At 41.8% G+C, this 25,787-nt stretch overlaps 1 protein-coding gene across 1 annotated transcript in view; it reads left to right on the top strand.

The window, feature by feature from the left end:
* VAT1L (vesicle amine transport 1 like) overlaps positions 1–22,620 on the top strand; it is a 105,351-nt gene extending 82,731 nt beyond the window's left edge. Inside the window, exons 8-9 of the mRNA XM_055000864.1 lie at positions 17,146–17,229; positions 22,509–22,620. Of these exons, the coding sequence (XP_054856839.1) occupies positions 17,146–17,229; positions 22,509–22,610 (186 nt within the window). The 3' untranslated portion in view covers positions 22,611–22,620. The remainder of the gene's footprint in view (positions 1–17,145; positions 17,230–22,508) is intronic.
* Positions 22,621–25,787: the final 3,167 nt, after the last annotated feature.

Genomic DNA, 25,787 nt, shown 5'->3' with positions numbered 1-25,787 from the left:
CTTCTTTTGAAATCCCTCCACTTCTTCACCCATGCAGAATTTGGTGACTCAAAAATACACATGCCTCAGAATTTCATTAGTTTACTGAAACTTTTTGCTTCCCTTAATACTCATTGTTTATCTAGACAGGAGGCACGTAGCTTATGTTTAAAACTTTCCTTTGGGAATCAATGGAACCCCCGGGCAGTTGCATTTTAAAGGTTTCCATACATTGGCCCTTTTCACACTGCCTACTGGGACTCGCAGCGATGCGGAACATCGTGCTACAAACACGGAAAATCGCGTTTTCTCGCGCGAGATTTGCGCGATGTCGTGTTTGTAGTGCGATGTTCTGCGTCGTTGCGAGTCCCGCTAGGCAGTGTGAAAAGGGCCATTGTCTGTATTTGTAGAGGCATTTTATGAGTGTTTTATTGTGGTATATCATGTCACTGCCAACTAATTACCAATGCTATAGGGTTAGAAAAGAGCAAGAGTCCAGTTGCACCTATAAGACTAATGAAATTCGTAGTAGGATATGAGCTTTTGTGAGTCACAGCTCACTTCTTCAGAGATGGCAATTTTGTTAGTCTAAGGGCCAAGCTACAAGTGACAAATGACACTTGCCTGGCAAGTGATCAGACTCACGTGTATTCCTCTCTGTTCACTTGCCATTCACTTGCACTCCACTTGATCAAGGGGAGAGCAAGTGAATAGCAAGTGAACAGGGAGGAATATACGTGAGTCTGTTCACTTGCCAGGCAAGTATCATTCGTCACTTGTAGCTTGGCCCTTATACGTGCTACTGAACTCATGCTCTTTTCTACTGCTACAGACAAACTTGGCTACCCATCTTGCTATAGAGTTGCTTTAGTATCAACATAACATGCCCGTCTGAAACCAGAAAGCAGAAATTCAGAGTTGACAATTGATGGACTGAAGTCTAGATTAAGATTCCTGTTGATACTGAATGGACTTCCAGCCCAGCTGTAATATGAACAACTGTGCCTGGATATCTTTTTAAAGTGACCCACTTTCTGGTTCTCTTCCGGTGCAGTCCTGAGTAGAGTCAGACTCTTCTAAATCTACTCAAGTCCACGGACTTAGAAGGGTGTAAGGACTGCACTGTCAACCCCTGTTGTCATGCTCTTTGGGTGCTTTTTCGAGTCAATTTGCTCAGCAATGTTGCAGCCCTTCTCTCTCCTCTGAACTTAAAACTGCACTCCCAATAGACAATGCAGTATTGTGAAATCAGAGCTCACCAAAGCTTTTCCTTGGGAGTTTGCCTCTTTTTTTAAATAATCAATTCACATTAATTAATTCTGAGGATGTGCTTTAAATGATACGGATTCTCGGAGATATAATATGTGGTTTTTCAATCAATAACGCCTACCAATTACATTGAATGCACCGTAGGCAGGGTAAAGGAAGGTATTTTGTAGTATCAGTAAAAGACAACAGCTTGTATTGAGCAGGAAACTAGAACAGAATGGAGTTCATGGAAAGGGGTCTTCATGCCCCCCCCCATGCATGTTTTCAGGAAGGTCAGAAACTATTGAAAATGTTTAATGGGATATCTCTCTTGAGCACTGCAGTACCGCACTGGAACATGCTCCTTTAGGATATAAGCCTCTGTTTGAAGATCAAATAGTTGATGATGATGATGATGATGACGACAATGACAATGACAACATTCGATTTATTTACTGCCCTTTAGAACAACTTAACTCCCACTCAGAGCAGTTTACAAAGTGTGTTACCTCATAATAATCCCCCTGTGAGGTGGGTGAGGCTGAGAGAGCTCTGAGAGAGCTGTGACTGACCCAAGATCACCCATCTGGCTTCAAGCAGAGGAGTAGGGAATCAAACCCGGCTCTCCAGATTAGAGTTCTGCTGCTCTTAACCACTACACCAAACTAGCTCTCCAACGCCTGTTTCACTGGGGTAGGAGAAAGGAGAAAACAATGAAAAATTGCATTGGTTTGATCCAGTCAGTTTCTCTGCTAGTACAAAAAGAAAGAGAGGTCCCCTTTTTAGAATCCCAAATGGATAGCCTTGGATAGGTGGGCATGATGGGACCTACATGGACAAAATCATTGTGGGACAGGGGCTGTAGAAAGGAGAGAAGCAGGGTGAAGGTGAGTGAAAAATCAGGCCAGATCCAACACATTGCAGTACATCATCATCCAACGCAAGCGAGGTCTCTTGATTATTGGGCTTCACCAGTTTGGTTCCATATTATATTTTTGCCAGGCACCATGGTAGGTTTTATTTGTGTCTCTCTCCCTCTCTCTCTCTGGAGTAAAGGCAAATATTATCTTACCTAACATTGCATCTGACGAAAAGAACTGTGATTCTCGAAAGCTTATGCTACAGTAAAGTTGGTTAGTCTCAAAGGTGCTACTGGACTCTTTTCTGTTTCATTATCTTACCTAAACCCCACTTTCCTAAACCTCTGTTTTCTTACCTAACCCCCACTCAGACTACGTACATTCATAATAGGGTTGCCAACCCCAACTTGGGAAATTCCTCGAGATCTGGGGGCAGTGCCTGGGGAAGGTGGAGTTTGGGGAAAGCAGGGAGCTCAGCAAGTATGTAATGCCATTGAGGCCACCCTCTGAAGCTGCCATTTCCTCCAGAGTAACTGATCATTGCCGTCTGCATAACAGTTGTAATTCTGGGAGAATTCCAGGCACCACCTGGACTTTGACAGCTGTAGATCTGGTTGAGTCAACAGGCACAAAGCTGTTCCTCTCTAGGCAAATATCCACCTTAGTGAAGACACAATGTTAGCTGGGAAGCCAAGTTTTAAAAGATAGATTGGAAGACTCTGTCAGTTCCCCCCAGCCCCTGCTGAACCTTCGAATATTGCTGCTCAGGGGGTTTGTTTATTTCCTCTTTGCCTCCCCGAAGACTCTGCCAGTTTCATCTCCCCTTCTGGGAGGCAAAGAGGAAATAAACAAACCCCCTGAGCAGCCATCTTTGCTGGCTCTGTAGAGAGGGAAATTAACAAAGCCTTCCTATCTGTCTTTTAGAACTTGGCCTCCCAGCTAACATTGCAGCTCCCTTCACTTGAGAGTCCTTATGTAATTCATCTCTGTCCCCTCTGGAGAGGAGGCAAATAGATTCCCTTAGAGAATACTAAGTAAATAATAACAGTGCTCTAGTGGTTTTGTTGAAGCAGGTACCCCCAAATTCCTATTCTGGGCGCTGAACCACAGCCACACCAGACTCCTTAGGCAGCAGGAAGGTGCCTGCTCATTTTAATTGTGAGACTTTTCAGTCTCAGGGATCATTATGAGGTTGTACTTACATGCCACAAGTGACTGCAGACACAGGCTAAATGAAGTATCAACCAGGCTAAATGAAGTATCTTTTAGTTTATTGAATACAGGTTACAAAGAGGGTTTGCAAAGCATGAAGCACTCTTAAGCAATAGGTCAAGGAAAAGAAATAAACCTGACTATTGCTAGCTAAAACTATCTGACTAAAGACTTAAAAGCTTGCTATCTTAGCTTCTCTGACATAGTTTCTTGGCTGACAAGTTCTCACCATTCAGTTTAGCAAACGAATCCATTTCCAGGCCAAGAGGCGTTTTGTTGCCCTGACCTGGATAGCCCAGGTGAGCCTGATCTCATCAGATCTCAGCAGCTAAGCCAGGTTGGTCTTGGTTAGTAATTGGATGGGAAACCTCCAACAAAAACCATGGTTGCAGAGGCGGGCAATGGCAAACCACTTCTGATAGCCTCTTGCCATGAAAAACCCACCAGGGGTCACCACCATAAGTCAGCTGTGAGTTGAGGATACTCTTTATCACCAGTGATTTTGTCAAAACTTTTTATATTAGGTTCTCTCTGCCTGGTCAAGACAGAGATGGTTCTCAACAGCGTAGAAATGAAGCCGTTCACATTAAGTTCTGGTTTTGGTGGACTTCCGGCTTGGGGATTCATGGAGGTCTAACGCAGCTCCATTTGTGGAGCTGACCGGACTGCCGTTTTAAGCGGCCGGCGGGGTGAAAAATAGCCCGCGGCCGACTGCTCTCAGGCGGAGAGCAGGCAAAGAACGCTCAAGACCCTAGGGTGAGTTAGATCTCGGACGAGGGGGGGCTCTACATAACGGGTCCCCTCCCGATCCTTGAGGTCCCACCTTGCGACGGGTCGGCTACAATCTCTGCGGCAGTTTTGGGGCCAATTCGGCTGGCATAAGACCTACATACCCAAGCTTCGATTGGGGGAAGAAGTGGAAAGGAGAACTTGAAATCGAAACAGCGATTACAACCCGAGGAAAGTGAAGGGAAGGTAAAGATCACTATCTTCCGATACGGGACAGATTGATAAAAACAGAGAGGAAAAAAAGTAGACTTTTAAACTGCAACAGACTAGTGAAAAGGAGGGGAAGCTCCGGCAGGAGTTGTACTAGAAAAGAGACTAAGTTTAAAGAAGTTATTAAAGAAATCGGATTATTGTTTTGAATACCTGTGGCTTTGGAGCTGTGAGAAAAAGACACCATCGCGAGACCTGCTGTGGGAAGACGGGAGACAGGAAGTGCGTAACAACAATAGAGCGGCTGGAGAGAAGCGGCCCTTGCTGGAGGGCAGGAAGAAGGGAATCGCCATCTTTGAGAGGGGAAGGGTCGCGGCTTCAGCGGAAAAGGAAGTAGGCCATATTGGATTATAAAATCATAGAGAGACCATAGAGAAAAGACGCCCGACATTTTGGACCCTTTAAAATTAATTTATGCAAGAAGACCGGGACATTTGAAATAAAAAAGGTACTAAATTTAACGCCACGGAGCTAAGGAAGAGAGCGGATTCGTGGGAGCGAGCTAAAGCAAGCCCCACGATGTCGAAGAAAGAGTGGCAATCGGCAATAGAAAACCTGGATAAAAAACTTTTGGAGGTGATTAAAGAATTTAAAGACATGAAATTGGAGCTGATCAAAGAGGTTAAACAGACAGTAAAATCGGAGCTGTCAGAAGTAAAATCGGAGCTGTCAGAAGTGAAGAAAGGTATGGAAACAATACAAAGTGAATTACAAGGGACGCAGCAGAGAGTTAAAACAGTAGAAGGAGCGATGGAGAACTTAGCAGATACGCAACAAACAGAGATGAGGTTGATGAGGGGAAGGATGGCGGTTGCGGAAAGTAGACATATGGAGAAGCAGCTCAGATTTCGCGGCCTGCCGGAAATGGAAGGAAAGACAGCGCAAGAGCAGATGACGGAGGTGTTAGCTGAATACCTGGGGAAGGAGGAGGAGGATGTTGTGGCTATCCTAGATGTGGCATATCGTGTGAACTCGAGAATTGCAACCCAGAGAAAAGTACCAAGAGACGTGATTGTACAATTTACAACAAGAAATATGAAAGAGAAGATTGTGACTAAACAGTTTCAAGATCCATTGGAGATCGATGGCAAGACAATCATTATAATGAAGGAACTACCCAGATCAGTGTTACTAGATCGGAAAAAATATAAAGCGCTAATCCAGATGCTGAAGGACATGAAAATCAGGTACAGATGGGAGCTCCCAGAGGGTTTGTCCTTCGAATTTGGAGGCGCCAAAAAGCGTATCAGATCTGAGCGGGAGATGGAGCGATTTATAAGGGACAATGAAAAAGACTTACCAACAAGATTATGAATATGGAGTGTAAAGTGTTATCTTGGAATGTAAATGGACTAAATTCACCGAATAAGAGAAAAAATATTTTTCACTGGCTACTAAAACAAAAATGTGATATTGTTTGTTTGCAAGAGACTCATATTCGAAAACAGGATGTAAAATATCTAAAACTGGGAAAATTGGGCAAAGACTTTGTAGCGGCCTCAAGTAAGAAAAAAAGAGGAGTGGTGTTGTATGTAAAAGAGGAGCTGCAACCAAAATTCATAATGAAAGATGTGGAAGCCAGATTTGTAGCAGTGGAATGTACTTGGAATTTAAAGAGAGTGTTGGTAGTCGGAATCTATGCACCCAACGGTGCAAAAGAGAGCTTCTTTGAGGATTTGAGGAAGCATTTAGATGATTTTTCATATGACCAGATAATTCTTGCTGGAGACTTCAATGGAGTGACAGATTTGGAACTGGATAAAAAGACTACAATGGCACAAAAGAAAAGAGGACTATTACCAAAGCTTTTTTTTGAGCTGATTCAACAAGAGACTCTTGAAGATGTATGGAGGAGAGAGTATCCTAAAAGCAGACAGTTTACTTTTTATTCTGCAAGGCACTCCACATTATCAAGAATTGATATGATCTGGGCCTCAAAAGATTTGGCGTTATGGACTAAAGATGTAGAAATAATGCCGATGGTAGGCTCAGATCACAACCCAATTATGTGGAAGCTGGGGAAAAGGAGGAAAAGGAAAGCATGGAGAATAAATGAGGATTTGTTACAGGAAAAAGAGAATATGGAAATATTGAGAAGAGAGACAAAGTTTTTCATACAATATAACGTGAATAAAGAAGTACCAACTGATAAAGTTTGGGATGCTTATAAGGCGGTTATAAGGGGTATACTAATGGACTTAAATGGTAGAGCAAGAAAGAAGAAAGAGGAGAAGAGACAAGAGATTGAGGAGAAAATAAAAGCTAAGGAAATACAGTTAAAAAAGAGACCAGGGAAAAAGAAATTATACCAGGAAATTAAAATATTGCAAGAACAGCTAACAGCAATGAGTAATAAAGAATTGGAGTGGAATCTCAAAAGGCTGAATCAGAAAGCATTTGAGGGTGCAAATAAACCTGGGAAGTACCTGGCATGGCAACTGAAGAAGAGAAGGGAAAAGAAAACAATAAATAAAATTTGTGAAGATGATAAAACGTATTTGGAACAGAATACCATTAGTAGAGCCTTTTATAAATTCTACGCTAAACTGTATAATAAGAAAGAAGTAAATAAAGATTCAATAGCGTCATATCTGGAGAAAATGACACTTCCAGAAATCTCGGACGCTTGGAGAAATAAACTGAACAGTGAAGTAATGGATGAGGAAATAAGTAAGGCAATACAATCTGCAAATTTAGGAAAGGCGCCAGGGCCAGACGGACTTACAGCTAAATTTTATAAGACTATGGCCAATGAGCTGGCACCATTCCTAAAGGAGGTGATCAATGGAGTTTTAAGGGATCAAAGGATCCCAGACACTTGGTCTGAAGCGAACATATCATTGATCCCAAAAGAGGGCCAAGACTTGACTAGTGTGAAAAATTACAGACCTATATCGTTACTCAACAATGATTATAAAATCTTTGCGAAGATACTGGCGGAGAGACTGAAGGGGTGGCTTTCGGAAGTTATAGAGGAGGAGCAAGCAGGCTTTCTGCCAGACAGACAAATAAGAGATAATTTAAGGACAGTGATTGATGCTATTGAATATTATGATAAGCGTTGTGATAAAGAGGTTGGTTTCTTCTTTGTTGACGCTGAAAAGGCATTTGACAACTTAAACTGGGACTTTATGTTTGCCACTATGGAAAAGCTACAATTAGGAGAAAGATTCATCAGAGCAATTAAGGAAATTTACAGAGACCAGACTGCAGCAATTGTGGTGAATGATGAATTGACCAAGAAATTGACTATAAGCAAAGGAACAAGACAAGGTTGCCCGTTGTCTCCACTGTTGTTCATTTTAGTATTGGAGATTCTGATGATACAAATACGACAAGACGAGGAAATTCGAGGAATAAAAATAAAGGACTATTCATACAAGGTCAGAGCATTTGCGGATGACATAATGTTAATTGTAGAGGACCCACTGGAGAACATGCCAAAAGTGATAGATAAGATCAAGGAGTTTGGAGACTTGGCAGGTTTCTTCATTAACAAAAAGAAGTCAAAGATACTATGCAAAAACATGACTAAGCAGAAACAACAATTGTTAATGGAAACAACGGATTGTGAAGTAACAAGTAAGGTGAAATATTTGGGAATTGAACTGACTGCAAAGAATATAGATTTGTTCAAGAATAATTATGAAAAATTGTGGATTCAGATTGAGAGAGACTTGATTAAATGGAATAGGCTCAATCTGTCATGGTTGGGTAGGATTGCAGCGGTTAAAATGAATGTGTTACCAAGAGTGATGTTTTTGCTACAGACAATACCAATCATCAGAGACTCTAAACAATTTGAAAAATGGCAGAGGAAAATATCAGATTTTGTATGGGCAGGCAAGAAGCCTCGAGTGAAAATGAAAGTTTTACAAGAGGCAAAGGAAAGAGGCGGAATGCAACTGCCCAACCTGAGACTTTACCACGATGCAATCTGCCTAGTTTGGTTGAAAGAGTGGATGACATTAAAGAACAAGAAACTATTAGCCCTAGAGGGATATAAAAAAATATTTGGATGGCATGCATACCTATGGCATGACAAAGTAAAGGTCAACTCGATGTTCCTGCACCATTTTGTACGGAGAAGTCTATACACAATCTGGAAGAAGTACAGAATTTATCTACAAGAAGGAACTCCTTGGTGGGTGGTTCCATATGAGGTGATAGACCCGAGAGCTGTTGATAACGAAAGACAATGTTTGACTTATAAAGAAATAACTAAAATAGAAGCATCTAAACTTAGAATAAAGACGCAAGAGGAACTATCACCGAATTACGACTGGTTCCAGTATAGACAGATCAGAGATTTGTATAACTCGGACTCTGTAAAGGGAGGTATACGAATAGAGAATTCGGAACTAGAGCAGACCCTTCTTAAAGAGGACAAGAAAAGAATATCCAAGGTATACCAAGTACTGTTGAAATGGTATACTGAGGATGAGACAGTTAAAACACAAATGGTGAAATGGGCTATAAATTTTAACAAAGAGATAACAATGGAGGCATGGGAATACTTGTGGAAGACTACAATGAAGACAACGACATGTACAAATATTAAAGAGAATATCTATAAAATGATTTATCGTTGGTACATGACACCAAAGAAGATTGCGCTAGGGAATTTGAACACTTCTAATAAATGCTGGAAATGTAGGAAGCATGAGGGCTCCCTCTATCATATGTGGTGGTCGTGTGAGGTAGCTAGGCAGTACTGGGGGGAAATAATAAGAGAAATGAGTGAAATTTTACAATTTCAAATAAATAAGAACCCAGAACTCCTGCTACTAAACTTGGGAATGGAGGGAATTCCAGCCCATCATAGGACGTTGATATTTTATATGACAGCAGCAGCTAGACTTTTGTATGCGCAAAAATGGAAAGTACAAGAAGTGCCAACTATTGAAGATTGGACCTACAAATTGCTGTACATGGCAGAAATGGACAAGATGACAAGAAAACTGAGAAATCTGGACTCAGGGCAGTTTAACACAGATTGGGAGAAGCTGAAACAATATCTGGAGAAGAAATGGGAGGTGGGAGGAAAACTGTGGCAGTTTGAGAACTACTGAAGTATAATAAAATGTAGAGGGGGGTGACTTTACCGGGGGGGGGGAAGAGATAAATGTGAATTTATAAGCAGTTAGATTAACAGATTGATATATATATAGATATATATTGGTTAATAAATAGAATATTGATAGAAAATAATTAAGGATAAGGATTAAATATACAGATTGAGTAATCAACAATATTTTCTTTCTTTGATAAGATTTGTATAATGCACCAAACTGAATGTATAGACGAGTCAAATTGATTGACTATGTGACGAGAGTTATATAGAATTACCATAAAAAGATAGAATGAGTAATACATAGAGAATAAGTCAAATTGTTTGATTTAAATGTGTAAGATTTTTATGGTTTATGATATATAGGTTTATGATATATAGAAATATTCAAAATTGGAAAATGGGATAAATTGTTTATCCAAGATGGAAACAAAGACTTACAGTTTGGGTATACAATAAGAAAAGTAGTTAAGGATGTACTGCTTAGTATAATGGAGAATATGTATTTGTTTTAGATAGAGAAATTTAATAGAAGTAAGGGAAAAGGGACAAAGGGTTGGAAAACTGTTGGAAGTCAACAAAAGGGGGGGAAAGGGAGGGGGTTAGAAATGAAAAATTTGGGGAAAATTGAATGTAAATGTAAAAATAACGGATTCTAACCCAATAAAAATTTTTTCAAAAAAAAAAGTTCTGGTTTTGGTTACAGCCATTCAAACACAGCCAATATTAAATTGGAACAGGACCTTCTGGCCAGATGTGATGTTATACACAAGACAAAAGCATGAACATGGACGGAGTGCTTCATTCTTCTGCCAGTGTGTTACTTTGCTGTAACAGTTCATTCAGTATTCTTGTACTTTCTGCTACGTTTGGCTTTGAATCTCTCTCCATATTCCATTAAGAGCATGGCGTCAGCAGAGCTTATTAGGGATTTACTAAGCGCCTTTCTGTTAAGAAAGACCGAGGACCTACAGAAATGCCTTTCTCATTTGTTTTTGTATGTTTGTCGCTGTGAATGTTTTCATTTCACACATATTCATTGCTGTGTTCCCAATTTGTTAGTGATCTTTAAGTCATTTGTATGCTGTTTATATGTAATCAGTGCAAGAATGAGCATTCAAAAATGCCTGCATTTTAATAAGAAAAAATTCAGCAGGAGCAAACAGAAAATGGCATGGAAATAAAGACTCACAGGTTTGCTTTGCAAAAGAGAAAAGGAAGAATTTTCTAATAAGAAGGGGGGCTTTGTAAAATTTGGTAACATTTTTATGTAGTCCTGGATCCAATCAGTGGTTCAATGGAACATTGTCTGTGAACTAGGATATGATGCCTTGAGTTCTCTAGAGGAAAAGCACAGTATAAATGTAAATAAATAATAACATGGGATATAAACTGGCCCTAAGAGACCTGTATTTTCTGAAATGAAAAATGATACACAAGGCAGCTAGGGTTCTTATTGCCCCATTTGGATAAGAGCTCTTTAAACATTTACTGTATGTATATAGAGCTGGCAAATTTATTCAGTTACATGCTGACTCTATGCCTTTAGAGAAACTCTAAATGTATCTGAATATTAGAAATTAGCAGCGGGAATCTCAGGTGTCTTTATTCAACGGAACAACGAAAGTGCCACAGTACATTGGGGAAAAGAAAAGAGGAAGTCTCCAGGTAATTCATCAAGCGGCTTTGGAGGATCCCTGCCAGGAGTATCTTCTCTGCATGTTTGTGGCTACCTCTCACCTTGCCGCTTGGTTGGCTGCTTCTCCATTCTTGGCCTCTCACGGCAGCATTTTACAGAGTACGGTCTCTCACTTTTCAGTAGAAGCAAATTAAAAGCCGGTGTGGTATAGTGGTTAGAGTGTCAGACTAGGATCTGGGAGAACCAGGTTTGAATCCGCACCCTGCCATGGAAGCTTGCTGGGTGACCTTGGGCCAGTTATACACTCTCAGCCTAACCTACCTCACAGGGTTGGCGTAGTGAGGATTATATGGAGAAGGGCAGAAAGATGTTGTTGTGAGCCACTTTGAATCCCCTTAGGGGATTCAAAGCAGGGCATAAATAATGAAAAAAGAGAATAAATCTAACACCACCAGTGTGCAACTAATGTACAGATTACAAGGTCCCTGCCTTTAGGCGCTTACAGTCTAGAACTGGTGTCCCCAACATGCTGCCCACCAACAGATTTTAGAAAGTGAGTGGGGCAAAGTGGAGCTCTTTTGATTGTCCATGGAGATCTGATCGGCTGTGCAGATTAAAATAATGTTATTTTGGCAGCAGCTGCCACCACAGTATTGGTTTTATCCATTCTCTAACTTCTCTTTCCCAGTATGTGCATGTGTGTATTGATCAATAGAGAGATAGATTTCATTTATTCCTCTTCTCCCCTCCATTTGGGCTTCGTGTGTGTGTGTGGCTCCACATCTCCCACAGCCTTTTTGCGGCTGCACCCACCCACCTACATCAGAATTCCAAAGGTGCCTACAGGCTGGAAAAGGTTGATTAGCCCTGGTCCAGAATTTGACACAGGGGACTTAGGGCCAAGCTACACATGACGAATGACACTTGAACAGCAAGTGTATTTCTCCCTGTTCACTTGCCCTCCACTCAGTCCACTTGCTGTTCAAGTGTCATTCGTCATGTGTAGCTTGGCCCTTAGCAAAGGGAAGGGAAAGAGACCAAATGGAACTGAGGAGCAACTGTAAGGAGTTGCTCCCAAACTGGTAATCTTTACGGTGCGACAAGACTCCTGGATTTTTAGCCACAACAGACCAACAGGAACACTCTGGAAACCAACTTTTTGCTGTTATATTGAAAAGAGTCAAACAGTACTCTGCTACGGTAATAGCTATTAGATAAGGGGAGAAAGCAGGACTTACGGTTCTAAATAAATGAATAAAACGTAGCTGCTTGAGTTGGATGATCTCTTCCTACTTTGGGGGAGAAATATGGTAGCTAGTTGAATTATTATAAACTAGATAATCTATGTTTGTCTTGGGAGTAAGGATCAAACTAGAGGAGATGCTGGGAACCCCATGGTCAGAGTGCCCAAGTAATTTTTCCCCCTGAAGAAGGGGACATTTGGAATAAAATGTGACAGAAGAAGCCTTTATTGCAATGAGATTGGAATGGTTACTTATTTAAGACATTTTAATGCCATCTTTCCACCCAAACACAGTCCCCGAGGTGACAGGCATGAAAACCTTAAAACATTTGTACATCAAAACAGCATTTAAAATAATATATAAAATAATCCCATAAAAACTTACAACCACATAATATTGAAAGGTATGCTGCCAACTATTATGAATAAAGGAAGCCCATCCAATGGGTTTTTTTAATTACACAGAATTTTGGAAATTTATTTTATTTCATTTATACCTTGCCTTTCTTCCCGATGGGGACCCAAAGTTGCTTATATTGTTCTCTTCTGAAGGATAGGTTAGGCCGAGAGTGTGTAATAGTTTTTCCCAGGTCCTCGCTGGTGTGGAGATCCCCTCCCACCAGTGGGCACATCTTGGCTCCACTTAGGTGGCTGGTGGGGGGAATGGCAGCATCCAGAAGTGATGTCAGTGAGTCATTGGGGGAGGCCAGGGACACACTGGTATTTGGGCAAAAGTCTAGGGTTAAATTATAGTGTTTGCCCATATATCACAGCTTCCCTGGCATCTCTCAGGGCCAAGCTACACATGACGAATGACACTTGAACAGCAAGTGTATTTCTCCCTGTTCACTTGCCCTCCACTCAATCCACTTGCCGTTCAAGTGTCATTCGTCATGTGTAGCTTGGCCCTCAGACACACACTGGTTTCACGTCTGGGCACTCAAAGTGTGATGTCAGTATGTCACCAGTGATGTAATGGCATCACCACTGAGAGCAGAACCACAAGTGACAAAAGGCACAGATTGGACACTTGTCAGCTTCCCTCAAGTTTTGATGGGAAATGTAGGCATCCTGGTCTCGCAGCTTCGCTCTCCGACTGCTGTCCAATGGACTTTTCAACTGTCACTTGTCCAACATTCCGCCAAGCTGCCTACATTTCCCATCAAAACTTGAGGGAAGCTGACAAGTGTCCAATCTGTGCCTTTTGTCACTTGTGGTTCTGCTCTGAGTCACCAAACCTGATAAGTCTCCCCACTGGTTGCCAGGGTAACCTGGCAACGCTAGTGTGTGAGGGGCCCAAGGTTACCCAGCCAGCTTCAGTGTCAGAGTAGGACTCCAAACTTGAATCTCCCTGTTCACAGTCCGATATTCGAACCACTACACCACAGTGGCTTTCATGATGAAGTGTACTCAACTCATGACATCTTATACCTGAATAAATGTTGTTAGTTATTATGAATAAAGGAAGCACATCTAATGTGAGTTAAATCATGATATTTAATAGTAAAGCTGCTGGTCCCTGTGACAATCCTGGATATATCCAAGTGTCTTGCCTCCTGCCGCATGCTGGAAGTTCTCTTTTTTTCGCCACTGCAGTCTGAAATGATTCCCCCATGACGTATATTCCTTTACCATTTCTCCTTAACCACTTCTGTCTGTTTTATTTATCCAGAATAGGATGGGGGGATTAAAAAAGAAAGAAATTATCTTGTTTTTTTTCCCACAGCATTTAGAAACTAGCTGTGGGGACCAGCCAAGAAACATACCTGGCTTGAATTGTTCTCTTAAGCATTAAACCAGATACTCTGTAGGAGAGAAAAATGCAAAGGCAGCTTATTTTTCCTCAGCCAGCTTGAGATATGGCATGCTGCATTTAGTGAAATTTCTCTCTCTCTCTCTCTCGGCTGCAAGCCCAAAACCACTTTAATATGAGTAGACCCATCACCCCGCTTCTCCCTTTCTGCAAGGAAACGGTTCCAGGATTTTGGTGATAATTTTTAGCCAGCAATCTAATAGGTTTGCTGATTCTTTCAATTCTGCACTCTTAGTGGGATATTTATAGTGACTAACAGTGCAATCCTGTGGAGCGTTACTCCAGTCTAAGCCCATTGTCTTCAACGGGCTTAGACTGGAGTAACTCTCCATAGGATTGCATTGTAAGAAACTCTAAATGGCTAGCTCTGCAGTCAGAAGCTTTAAAAATGTTACTGCCTTTTTTTCTCCATGAGTCCCTTGATAAATTAATAGTGTAAGAAAACAATACAAGAAAACCAACTTATCTTTGGTTTCGAAATGGTTATTCTGGAGTACCTGAAATGGGAACTGCTTTTATTGCGACATCATTGCACATTGCATATTACAGTGCAAGCCAGTGCACACTTACCTGATAGTAAGCCCCATTGCAAACAGCAAGACATGCTTCAAAATAAACCGTGGAATTGCACTATTAAGGGTATCTATCTTAATGCACACCAAGGGACAAAATGGGGATCTATACTTGAAAATTGGGTCCTGTGTCCTTGCAGCAGCAGGAATTAGCTTCCTTACCCCCATTCTATTTTCCTGCTAGAAATCAGACCCACTGAGCTGCTACTGCCTTGGTAAAGGGTAAAAAAATGGGTATAATAAAGCTGTCTGCTAGGACTAATAGCAGTTAGGAGGGAATTGTTATGTTAAAGTAAAAGTATAGAGGAAAGAGTCATAGCATCTGCTCCAAATATGTCCCATTCCTGTTGACACAGGATTCTTCATCTAACTGGTAAGGCAGACCCAGTATTTGTCATTTATGTCATTCAACACATTTCTGAAAATGGAGAGGAGGAGCTGTCCACCAAAGCAAGATTGCCATCCAGTGAGATTGGTAGGGCTAGGATGAGCCAAGAAGAGCTACTGTAAAGACCTGGTTCAGTAGTAGAATCCAGGGCTTCATAGCTACTTCAGGAGTGGACTGAAAGGTGAAAGCGGCCCTGGAGAAGCCAAGCCAAGAGTGGTTCCTGTGGCATGCCAGGTCAGCTCTGCAGGGATTGCTCAGCTCAGCCATACAAACAGTGAGCAACAGCATACATCTGTTTGTAAGAAACATTACTTCCACCAGAAAACTAACAGCTGGAAAACACAGTGAACCAATACCAATTACCATTGCTGATGAAGGGTCTAAACTAGAAATGGGCACGAACCGGGAAAAAACGACCCATGTGGTTCATCAAATTTCACGAACCACAAACTTTCACGAACCTACCCTGGTTCACGAACTGGTTCATGAAAACGTCACATCCAGGTCAGAAAATCACCACTTCCGGGCCAGCAGAAGTTCACTTACGGGTCAGCAGAAGGTCTGCAGGAAGTCCATCCCCTGTTGCCTAGGAAACTGATTGATTGGCACCAGGCTGTCTGCAGTGACGAACCAAACAATGAACCAGCCTAAAAGTTCGTGGCGGTTCATCAGAAATGGGATTTGACGAACTGTGGTTCATAAACCACGAACCAGCCTAGTTCGTGCTTAATTTTGGTTCATATTTCGGTCCGTGCCCATCTCTAGTCTAAACCATGCAGCTCCTGAGGTGCTGGCTGGGGCTTGGCTCTGCTTGCAATGGCCACCAATGGCCCTCTAGGGCAGTGGCCCGCTGGCAAATTTTCCTGTAAGTCAAATGGCCAGTCCACCTCTAGCTGGCTCTGAAGCTCCCATTTTCCAGTGTATCAGGGGAGCTGATCCCAGTTCTACTTACGTCTAGAATCCTTCCCCGTGATCAGAAATGTGGGAAGGAGATGTGGAAGAAGACCTTGTGCTGCATAGTGGATGCTCTGTTTTCCGTTAAGGTCTTCTGCTCAAGCTCCCCTCCACCTTTGTTCTTACGGTGATTGCACTGCTCCTAATCTGTGGGGAACAGCTCCAGCATGCAATGGCAGGAAGGTTTTTGCAGGATTACAGAGGATCTGGTAATTCTGCTTCCCCTTCCATGGATGAGCCTGGCTCCAGAAGGTCAAAGTCAGCAGGGTGTGAGTGTGGATTCTTTTGCAGGTTTAACTGCACTCCAGGAGATCCAGTCACTGCTCTCCACCATAATACCTAATTGGACCCTAAGTTCATTTCCTCCGATATACTGCAAGCCACTTCTTTAGACATTTTGAGTATATTACAGAACTGATGTTCAGTAAATGACTATCAATACAGAGAGGAGAAATGCAACAGAAGTAACAAGAAAAGGGGAGAGGCTTACAATTTCCAAGCAGGTTTTGAGGCCTGTGCTTGCTGATCTTCTGCCCAGCTCGGAGTTTGACCCTCCAGCTATGAGTCAAAGGACAAGAGCCCTTCGGCTTGGCTCGTGCCTCTGGGCACACACAGGCCTTAAATACCTGTGAGCAGATGGGAGAGCAAACTCAGTGAGACATGACTCCGTGGCAGCTAACTAGCAGGATCTTCCCCAGTTCCTCCTTTATCAGAGCTTATATCCTACTCAAAAGCAACGTTGGACTCGATCATCATATTGAACAATGCACGTACTTTTGCTGCTGTGTCATTTTCATATTCCTCATTTTCTTTTTTTATTGCACTTTCTTGCATCTATTCAATGTGCAGAAATGTCAGCCAAGTAAAGATAATGACATTTATAATTTGTCTGCAATGCTTTTATTGCCGATTGTGATAGTTTTATAAACCAGGCCTATTCACTTTATAATAGTATTTCAGTATTCTAGAAACTGATTGAAAGTTCCAATTTTAATAGTCCTTATCCTTCGCAGCCAGCTTTTTAGCCGCCAGTTCTTCAGCATTTTCCCATTTTGTTACAATGTCAGTTCTTGCCTATCTCCAACACAAAACGTACATCTGTGCAAAGCTGAATTGCTATTTTTGCATTACAGTGATAGCGCAACCTAAGTGTCGGTTATCTTACAGGTGAAGGAAGCCATGCAAAGAATCCATGACAGAGGCAATATAGGTAAATTAATTCTGGATGTGGAGAAGACACCAACTCCATTGGTGAGTAGAATGGGGGGTTGGTTACTAAAGAGCCATTTGCGGAAAGCTGGGGCTATAACGAATCTGAGATGTTCCAAATCAACACACACACACACAAAGAAATGAGATTCCTGTCTCTGAACGTGGTCAAGAGAACACACGATGCTGCTTTGAATTTAGACCTGGACTGTGCATGAGGCAGATGGTTGCTGTAGAGTCGCAAGCTGGTAGAAAGATTACACTAGTTCAGACAGCCGGGGAGGGATTACATTATAAAGTTCCCCAACATTAATCTTTTCCTGTAAGTGTAAATATTACATAGGTATGTATTACTTTTACTTTAATGATACTACTTATACTGTCAATTGGGCTCTGAACACTGTCACACTAGAATTAAAAAAAGAGAAAGTTTATTGATACATAAAAATTTATAATATAAAAAAATTAGTAGATTTTAATCTTAATCGACTGAGAGAGGAACTTGGCAACTGCCAATGTAACATGAAAATCCACCCCTGTTAAAAGAAACCTCAAATTATCCACTACATAGCTAGAGTTCTGGATATAAGGTTTTATCCAACTATCTCTTGCCGTATTAAGCATATCACCGAACTGCATTGACACAGACCCTGAGAGTAAGGCACCTTATTTGTATGTATATATTGAGATATTATTAAGTCACAACTGATTTATCGTAACCCCAGAAAAGGGTTTTCAAGGCAAGAGAAGAGCAGAGGCAGGTTGCCGTTGCCACGTCTTCCTTGGTGACCCTTTGTTTATTAGGGATCTTTGCTGCATGTTTGAATTGATTTTTATATTTTGTCATCTGCCCCGAGTCTCAGCAAGGAAGGCAAACTATAAATGATGTAAATAAAATAACTTATATTATAACATTCTTTGTTGCTAGGCTGGTAAAGAGAACACAGTGAGTCAATAGCAAATTGATGGAGTAGGTTTTCAGTACCGTCTCTCTCATCAGACTGCAGCCTCTCTCTGGAAGTGTTATATGGTGCCTTCTGCTGTCTTTATACAATCAAAAAAAGAGCAATTTGATTTTTGGCAGGCACCTGCTAGAGACTTTCTGCAACTCTTTTCTGGAATACCAAAATGCACCACTAACATTGAAATCGACGGGTTTCGACAGGAGTAACTCCGCTTAGGATTACCCTGTAAATTTTGTTGTCTAAGATGCCTCTTTGGATTACTGTAGGATTCTAGTCCTGGCCAAAGTCTTTGGAAGCAAGAGGCAAAACCAGATGTGCTGTAACACACAACAACCACATTCAAATGATTGCTCAAACAATGACTGCAGATGCAAATGGCTTCTCAGAGACAATCACAAGCAGAAATCTCTCCAGTGTTTTCTTTTATGCATGGATTTAATTTTTGCCAAGTCTTGATTCTGAGCGCTGGCACTGAAGGCGTGTTCCCCGGAGTAATTCTGGGAAGAAATGAAAGCCTGGGGCTACCAAATGCTAAGATCCACTTTCATTCTCATTAGGACTCGGAGACTTCTACCAATTGGCTGCAGTATTTCACTCCATTCTATGGCTTCGGTCTCCTGTGAAGCCTTTGGCTAAAACCATTAAGGACTGTGTACATTGTTTAGAAAAAAATTCCACCCTTCTGCAAGGAGATTAGGCCAATGTACGAGGTTCTCTCCTCCCTCATTTGATCCTCATAACCCTTTGAGCTAGGTTGGGCTGAGAGAGAGAGACAGAACAATTGACCCAAGTTTCCCCAAGTAACCCTCAAAGCTGAGTAGCCATTTGAACGCACATCTCCCCAATCATAGTTTGACTGTATAGCTAACACATGGCCACTGCAGTCCAAAAAACACTTTCCTGGGAGCAAGCCCCGTTGACTAGACCTGAGTTGGATTCTGAGTAGACCTGCTTAGTATGATTCTCTGCTGCCTCCTAAAATGAACTAAAGAAAGGTGTGATGAAAGGAGCTTTTTGATTCTCGAAAGTTCATACCCTGGAAATCTAGTTGGTCTCTAAGGTGCTCTGTGGGTGGGTGGGTGGGTGAGTTGGTGGTCAAGTCACCTCCGACCTATGGTGACCCTATGAATGAAAGACCTCCAAAATGTCCTATCATTAACATACTTGCTCAGATCTTGCAAACTGGAAGCCATGGCTTCTTTTATTGAGTCAAGCCATCTCATTTTAGGTCTTCCTCTTTTCCTACTGCCTTCCACTTTTCCTAGCATTATTGACTTTTCCAGAGAATCTGGTCTTCTCGTGATGTGACCCAAGTACGATAACCTCCGTTTTGTCATTTTAGCTTCTAGGGCGAATTCAGGCTTGATTTGATCTATTACCCACTTGTTTATCTTTTTGTCTTACTGGACCCAAATCTTGCTCCCTTGTCAGGTAGGTTAGGCTGAGAGAGTATGACCCTAGGTCACCCAACAAGCAGAGTGGGAATGTATACCTCCCAGAGCCTAGTCTGACATTCTGTCTACTACACCATACGAGCTTTTGGCTGCTAGAGACCTTTTCCCTTATGTAAAACCCCAGTGTGTTATAAATGACAATGGCAACCTGAATTTCCTTGTGCCAAATGTTAGAAATTAGCAGCTGATTGCCGAAGGACCAAAGCTGCTCCCCTTAAGAGTACTAGCTGCCCCCACAACTGACATTTCAGAGGTAGGAGGGGGCAGATCCACACCTGTGGTTAGTAAAGTGACCTGCTTAATAATCCAATCCTAAACAGAATTGCACCCTTCTAAGCTTGGAAGGGTTTAACTCTGCTTAGATGGCTCTGTACTAGTCTCCTTTTTAGAGGCGATGTGGGTCGTTGGCCTTCCAACATCCCAGCTTCAGAGAAGTCTTCTAGTTACTAGATGTTCATGTACAAAGATGCCTAAACCTTTTTGGGATGGGAAGACAGCATGACAAAGCTTCATAGGACTATTTCCCATATCACCAATGGCAGCACAGACACCAAGCTCCATGGCACAGCTGTTCTACATAACACTTGCATGGTAAATAATTCATCCTAATGTTTTAGCTAGTTTTACAGTTGTATCTTTGAAGCTATACTGCTCATGTATATATGCTAGTTCTAGCTTTTAATCAGAGAGATGTTGATAGTTGGGATTATGTTAGAAATTACACCATGGCCTCTTGAAGCAGCTGTGTCCAGAATTACTATTGCTCTTTTAAGAGGGAGCATAATCATGACCTATATCTCAGGAAGATTGTAAGAATAACCACAGTTACTAAGGCACTTTCCCAACTAAATCTAAGAGTCTCTCTACATGAGACATATGACACATGAAGAACACGAGTCGGGAGATGCAATGGTAGCTGGGAAGGGTAGTTTAAAAAGACCAAGTTGGCAGCAGGGCAAAGGCTTTGCTATACATTGGAGCTATGTGAAAGGGCTGTGAAATGCCAGAAGAGAAATTTCAGCCTATTATAACCTCTCCAGGTCCAAGCCTGGCTCTGGAAGGCAGCTCCAGCCCATTTCCAATCCTCGCTGCCCTCTGGTTGCGATCCCACACCATTTTAGACTGGAGAGGTGAAATTGACAGCGCCTTCAGGGAGGTGAAGATGAAATTAACAAACCAACTGAGGAGAGATCTTGGCTGGCTCTGTCTTTTTAAATTACACCTCCTGGCTAACATTTCGTCTCCCTAAACTTGACAAACACTTGCCAAGATGTCTTGTGTAGAGAGCCTCTAAGTGTGGAAGATGGTTTTTCTGCAATCCTTGTTAGCTTTGAGGCACACCTTCATGTTTTGGTCCCATAATGCTGTCTGGTCACACCTTTTTTGTAGTTTTCAAAACCATGCAAATCTGTACCAGGAAAAAAAAAAAGAATACGTATACCATTTATGTAGTAACGGCTATGTGGTTGTGCCTTCAAGTGCCTTTAAAACATTTGTCATACACCACAGAAGCTTAAAGTACCATAATACAAACAAGCAAATTATGTCCCTTCCTTTAAAAACAAGCTGAAAATACATATCACAGACAATTAGGGCTGCAACCTTAAGGGGATTAACTAATGTATTAATGGTTTTCAAAACTTTTGATAGTCCTAAAAAGCACGCTTGATTAATCACAGATGTGCACGTGCATACATCTCTCTCTCTCTCTCTCTCTCTCTCTCTCTCTCTCTCTCTCTCTCTCTCTCTCTCTCTGTGTGTGTGTGTGTGTGTAAGTGTAAGTGTAATATTTATGAAAACTGCTTATGACTGGCAGGCATCAACTTTCCAGCCAGTATGGTGGAGTGGTTAGACTGCTAGACTGGGATATGAGAGACCCAGGAATGAATCTCCACTCTGGTATGGAAGCTTTCTGGATAACCTTAGGCTCACCACACATTCTCAGCCTAACCTGCATCACAGGGTTGTTGTGAGGATAAAATAGAGGAGAGGACAATGAGGTAAGCCACCTTGGGTCCCCCCTGGGCATAAAGGTGGGGTATAAATGAACGAGGTAGGTAGATTGATTAAAAGGGGCATTCCCCTCTTCACTCTCACACATGAAGGAACAGATCCAGTTAGCCGTGTTAGTCTGTAGTTGCAAAATAGTAAAAAGCCCAGCAGCACCTTTAAGACTAACCAACTTTATTGTAGCGTAAGCTTTCGAGAACTATAGCTCTCTTCGTCAGATACATCTATTTTACATGAAGGAATGACTCTGCTTGCTATGACATATATATTATCTAAAATCAAAGTAAGCTTTTTGACCAGAATCATAGTTTTATTCATATGCAGATTTAAATAAACATAATCAATCAATGAAGTTACTGATTATTTATTGAAATTTTTAGAAACTACTTTTCCCCACATAGGGACCCAAAGCATGTTACAAACATACAATTTCACAAATGTGTAAGAATGAAAATCATAAAAACATACACTGTCATCGCCTTTAAAGCATCACTACACATCCAAACCTATATAAACAACAAAAAATCAGCAACCAGGATCAGTTCTCAGAAACAATGCAGAACTCAATAATAATAATAACAACAACAACATTTGATTTATTTACTGCCCTTCAGGATGACTTAACACCCAAACACAACAAAACACCCTGTGAGGTGGGTGGGGCTGAGAGAGCTCTGAGAGAGCTGTGACTGACCCCAGGTCACCCAGATGGCTTCAAGTGGAGGAGTGAGGAATCGAACCCTGTTCTCCAGATTAGAGTCCCATGCTCTTAACCACTACACCAAACTCAAGTGAATGAAATTTCTTTCGTTGGGTATATAACCCAATAAACAAAGGTCTTCCATTTGCTGTGATTCACCATGCCTCTTGGTTTGCTATCTTCCCAACGCAGATGGCCAATGACAGCACAGAAACCAGTGAAGCCGGTGAAGAAGAAGAAGACCACGAGGGCGACAATGAAAACAAAGAGCGTATACCATTCATCCAGCAATAGTTACGACAGGTGGGAATGAAAGCCAGGAGGGAAAAAAATGGATCGAGCAGAAGAAGGGAAGACGACTGCAAAATCCATTTTGTGTACCAGTGAACAAATGCTCTAGTACAGTGTGTGTTGTTTATTTGTCTGCAGTCAGCTGAGCTATAAGCTGTTGGTCATTGATGTTTTGAACTCAAGTGCCATTCCCACCCACTACGGTATGACATTCCATCACATGGCACCAGGTTGGCCAGTACGAATCCCTCTCTAAAGCCTTATTAACATACTGGGTTGTTTCAAGACCAGAAGCTCCTCTCTTGCAGTTTCACAGGCAAATTTTCAAAACCAGTTTAGCAGGGTTTCATTTCCCACCCACTCACCCACCCATGCCGCCAACTCATTAGACCAGTGAAATAATTAGAAAAGGATGGTTTCCAATGAATGAGAGCCCATAATCCCCATTTGTTTCAGATTACCCTGCACCTCCAGTCAAGAATTCTCATTCCATGGTAAACAGAGCGTGCCACTTATTAGACATTGTGTGTATCAGGAACTCCATGCATCAGCTCAAGCATGCATTTCTGCTTAGGAAAAGAGGAAATGGGAAGTGGGTTTCCATGCATATAGGGTTTATCTGGCTCACACAATGCCTTGTGTCCCTGCACCTAGTTTCTCCACTACAAAATGACAATCCTCTACGGGTCCTGGTGTTAGTAACAGGTCTGTGTGTGCAACAAGATACTTGCCCAGAACTGCCTACTACAACCTGGGGTACTCCCTTGTATGGGGGCTTTCCCCCACTCCTGTATATATCAGGAAAATGAGACTTTTCTACTGAACTTCAAAGCCAGGTTCTTGAGATGATGGTTTCCTATCTGTTTCATTTCCAAATTCTATTTTGTCTTCTAAAGAAGAAAAAAAAACCTCTTTAATTTCTTGAGAAAGTAAAATACCTCAGTTATAAATTCAAGCTACTATTTGTTTGGTAAAAAGAAAGAGACCAGAAGAGACTCAGAAAAATTCATTGGTATAGGTGTACATACAGTAATGATCAAAACTACTCATCTAACTGAAAACTAATTTGTTTGTGATGCCAACAGATATGTTGACCCCTCAAAATGTTATTGCCTTATATAGAAAAATTTCCAGGGTAGCTTTATTTTGGTCCTGAAAGCTCTTTCATCACAAAGTATAGGATATTTTTTGTTCTGGTGATTTGAAAGCAAAATCCATTCTTAAAAATAATGGTAACGATTGCTGTTCAAAACACTGGGAGAAATGTTAGTTCGTTGATATACCCATGCACCAAAATTATGCCAGTATACTTCATCGAAGTCCTAAGCAATTCTTTTCTCAGCATGAAGCTCTTTCCTTCTCGTTGATCCAGTAGCAGCTGTGTTGTAGCCTAACAGTGTTATCGTAAGCAGAATTACACCCTTCTAAGTTCCCTGAAGCCAGTGTGTTCAAAAGGGCATAACTATAGGCCAAACTACATTTTATACGAGTTCCCAATGGGCTGGCAGCCATCTTGCCACTATGAGTCCCTGGTAGCAACTCAATTTAAAAATGCCTCATGGGCCTGCTCTGTATTAGAACTACAGTGTGGGGACAGGAGAGACTCCCGCCATTTTCCTGAGCTGAAACGGCCTGGAGGATGTGATTTGCCCCATTGGGAAGACTACACATGCAAGCATTCAATGCACGTCAGCCCTCCAAGAGAGGAAATGACACTCCGATGGGACATGTCAGCTCCAGAAAATAGCAGAGGGAAGCAGGAGCCCCTCCTCCCCTGCACCACAGTCCTGATCTGAACGAGGCCCCTCTTGACACATTTATTTTATTTTATTAAATTTATATTCCGCCACTGGGGACTCACAGCTGCAGTATAACTGCAGGTCCCTGTGGAAAACTCGTGGAAAACGTAACATGTAATTTATTCTTAAAATTACACTGTTAAGGGAATGGATCACAGTCAGACTCCACCATTCAGCACTTCCTCTTGCTGGCACAGTTCATTCATGCCTAAGTAATCCTAGCATTGCATTATGCATAATCTAGCATCTTGTGTTACTGAAGGAAATCACCTTTCGTAAGTGTTCTAATCACACACACCTACGGTTAACAGCATTTTTAAGGAAAGAAAGAAACGGTTACTAACGTTATTCTGTATGTTCCGAGAATGGATGAGTTTGGATTAACTTGGTATCTCATTTATGATTACTTATCTTTTTTCTCTCTCTAACTTTCCTGTATAATATTCACTGTATATATGCTGTCTTCTCTGTAGCTATGAAATTTAGGCTCTGATGATAGATATACGATTTAGTGCCTATTAGAGTTTAGCTTGATTCTGAGTCAACAAAACTACAGATAAGAACCACTTAGGTTAGGGTGAAAACAATGCCAAAAAGGAAAAAAAATATCATTGAAGTGTTAGAACCAATATTCAGATTGGTATGCACAATTCAGCATCACCCCATCCTCTCTCTTCACCCTGATCCTCATGTGAAGTCTTGATGCCATATTATAGGCCACAGTTTGCAGTCCAAATGAATTCAGTAGGAATTTCATAGCCATGGGGACTGCAGTTAAGGCCTTTAAAAAGAAACAGCCATTCTCTTCTAGTCAAGAAGTAAGCTAGACCTATACAGGTTAAAAAATAACTTGGTTTTCCTTTGGATTTACTGTGGCAGGGCTCATTTTGAGGGGGAATGCGCAGGAACACAGTTCTGGCAGTTCCCCGAAGAGGTCACATGTCAGGTGGCCCCGCCCACCTGACTCTCGGCCATTTGGGCCTGTTTCAGCCTGGATTGAGGCCGAAACGGCCCGGATCGGGCCTCTGACGGGTGGTGGATCACTCTCCCACTCAGCAGCAGCCTGATCCTGACTATTTTGGGCCCCTTTTCAGCCATTTTCAGCCCCTTTTTGCCATTTTGGGCCCAATTATGGCCCCGAATGGCCAGGATTGGGTCTAAAAAAGCCAGGACAGGTGATGTCAGGGGGTGTGGCATATGCAAATCAGTTATGCTAATGACACACTTCTAGTGATATCAAGGGGCGTGGCGTATGCAAATCAGTTATGCTAATGAATTCCTCCAGCTCTTTTTCTATGAAATGACCCCTGTACTTTGGTATCTTCCAACCATATTATTTAACATGTGGCTGCTGGCCGGTTTAAATTGGCATTAAGGAAGT

The sequence above is a fragment of the Eublepharis macularius genome, chromosome 16 (genome assembly GCF_028583425.1).
Source record: "Eublepharis macularius isolate TG4126 chromosome 16, MPM_Emac_v1.0, whole genome shotgun sequence".
NCBI lineage: Eukaryota > Metazoa > Chordata > Lepidosauria > Squamata > Eublepharidae > Eublepharis > Eublepharis macularius.
Note: the sequence above shows the minus strand (reverse complement) of the source record. Positions and strands in the feature narration are given on the sequence as shown.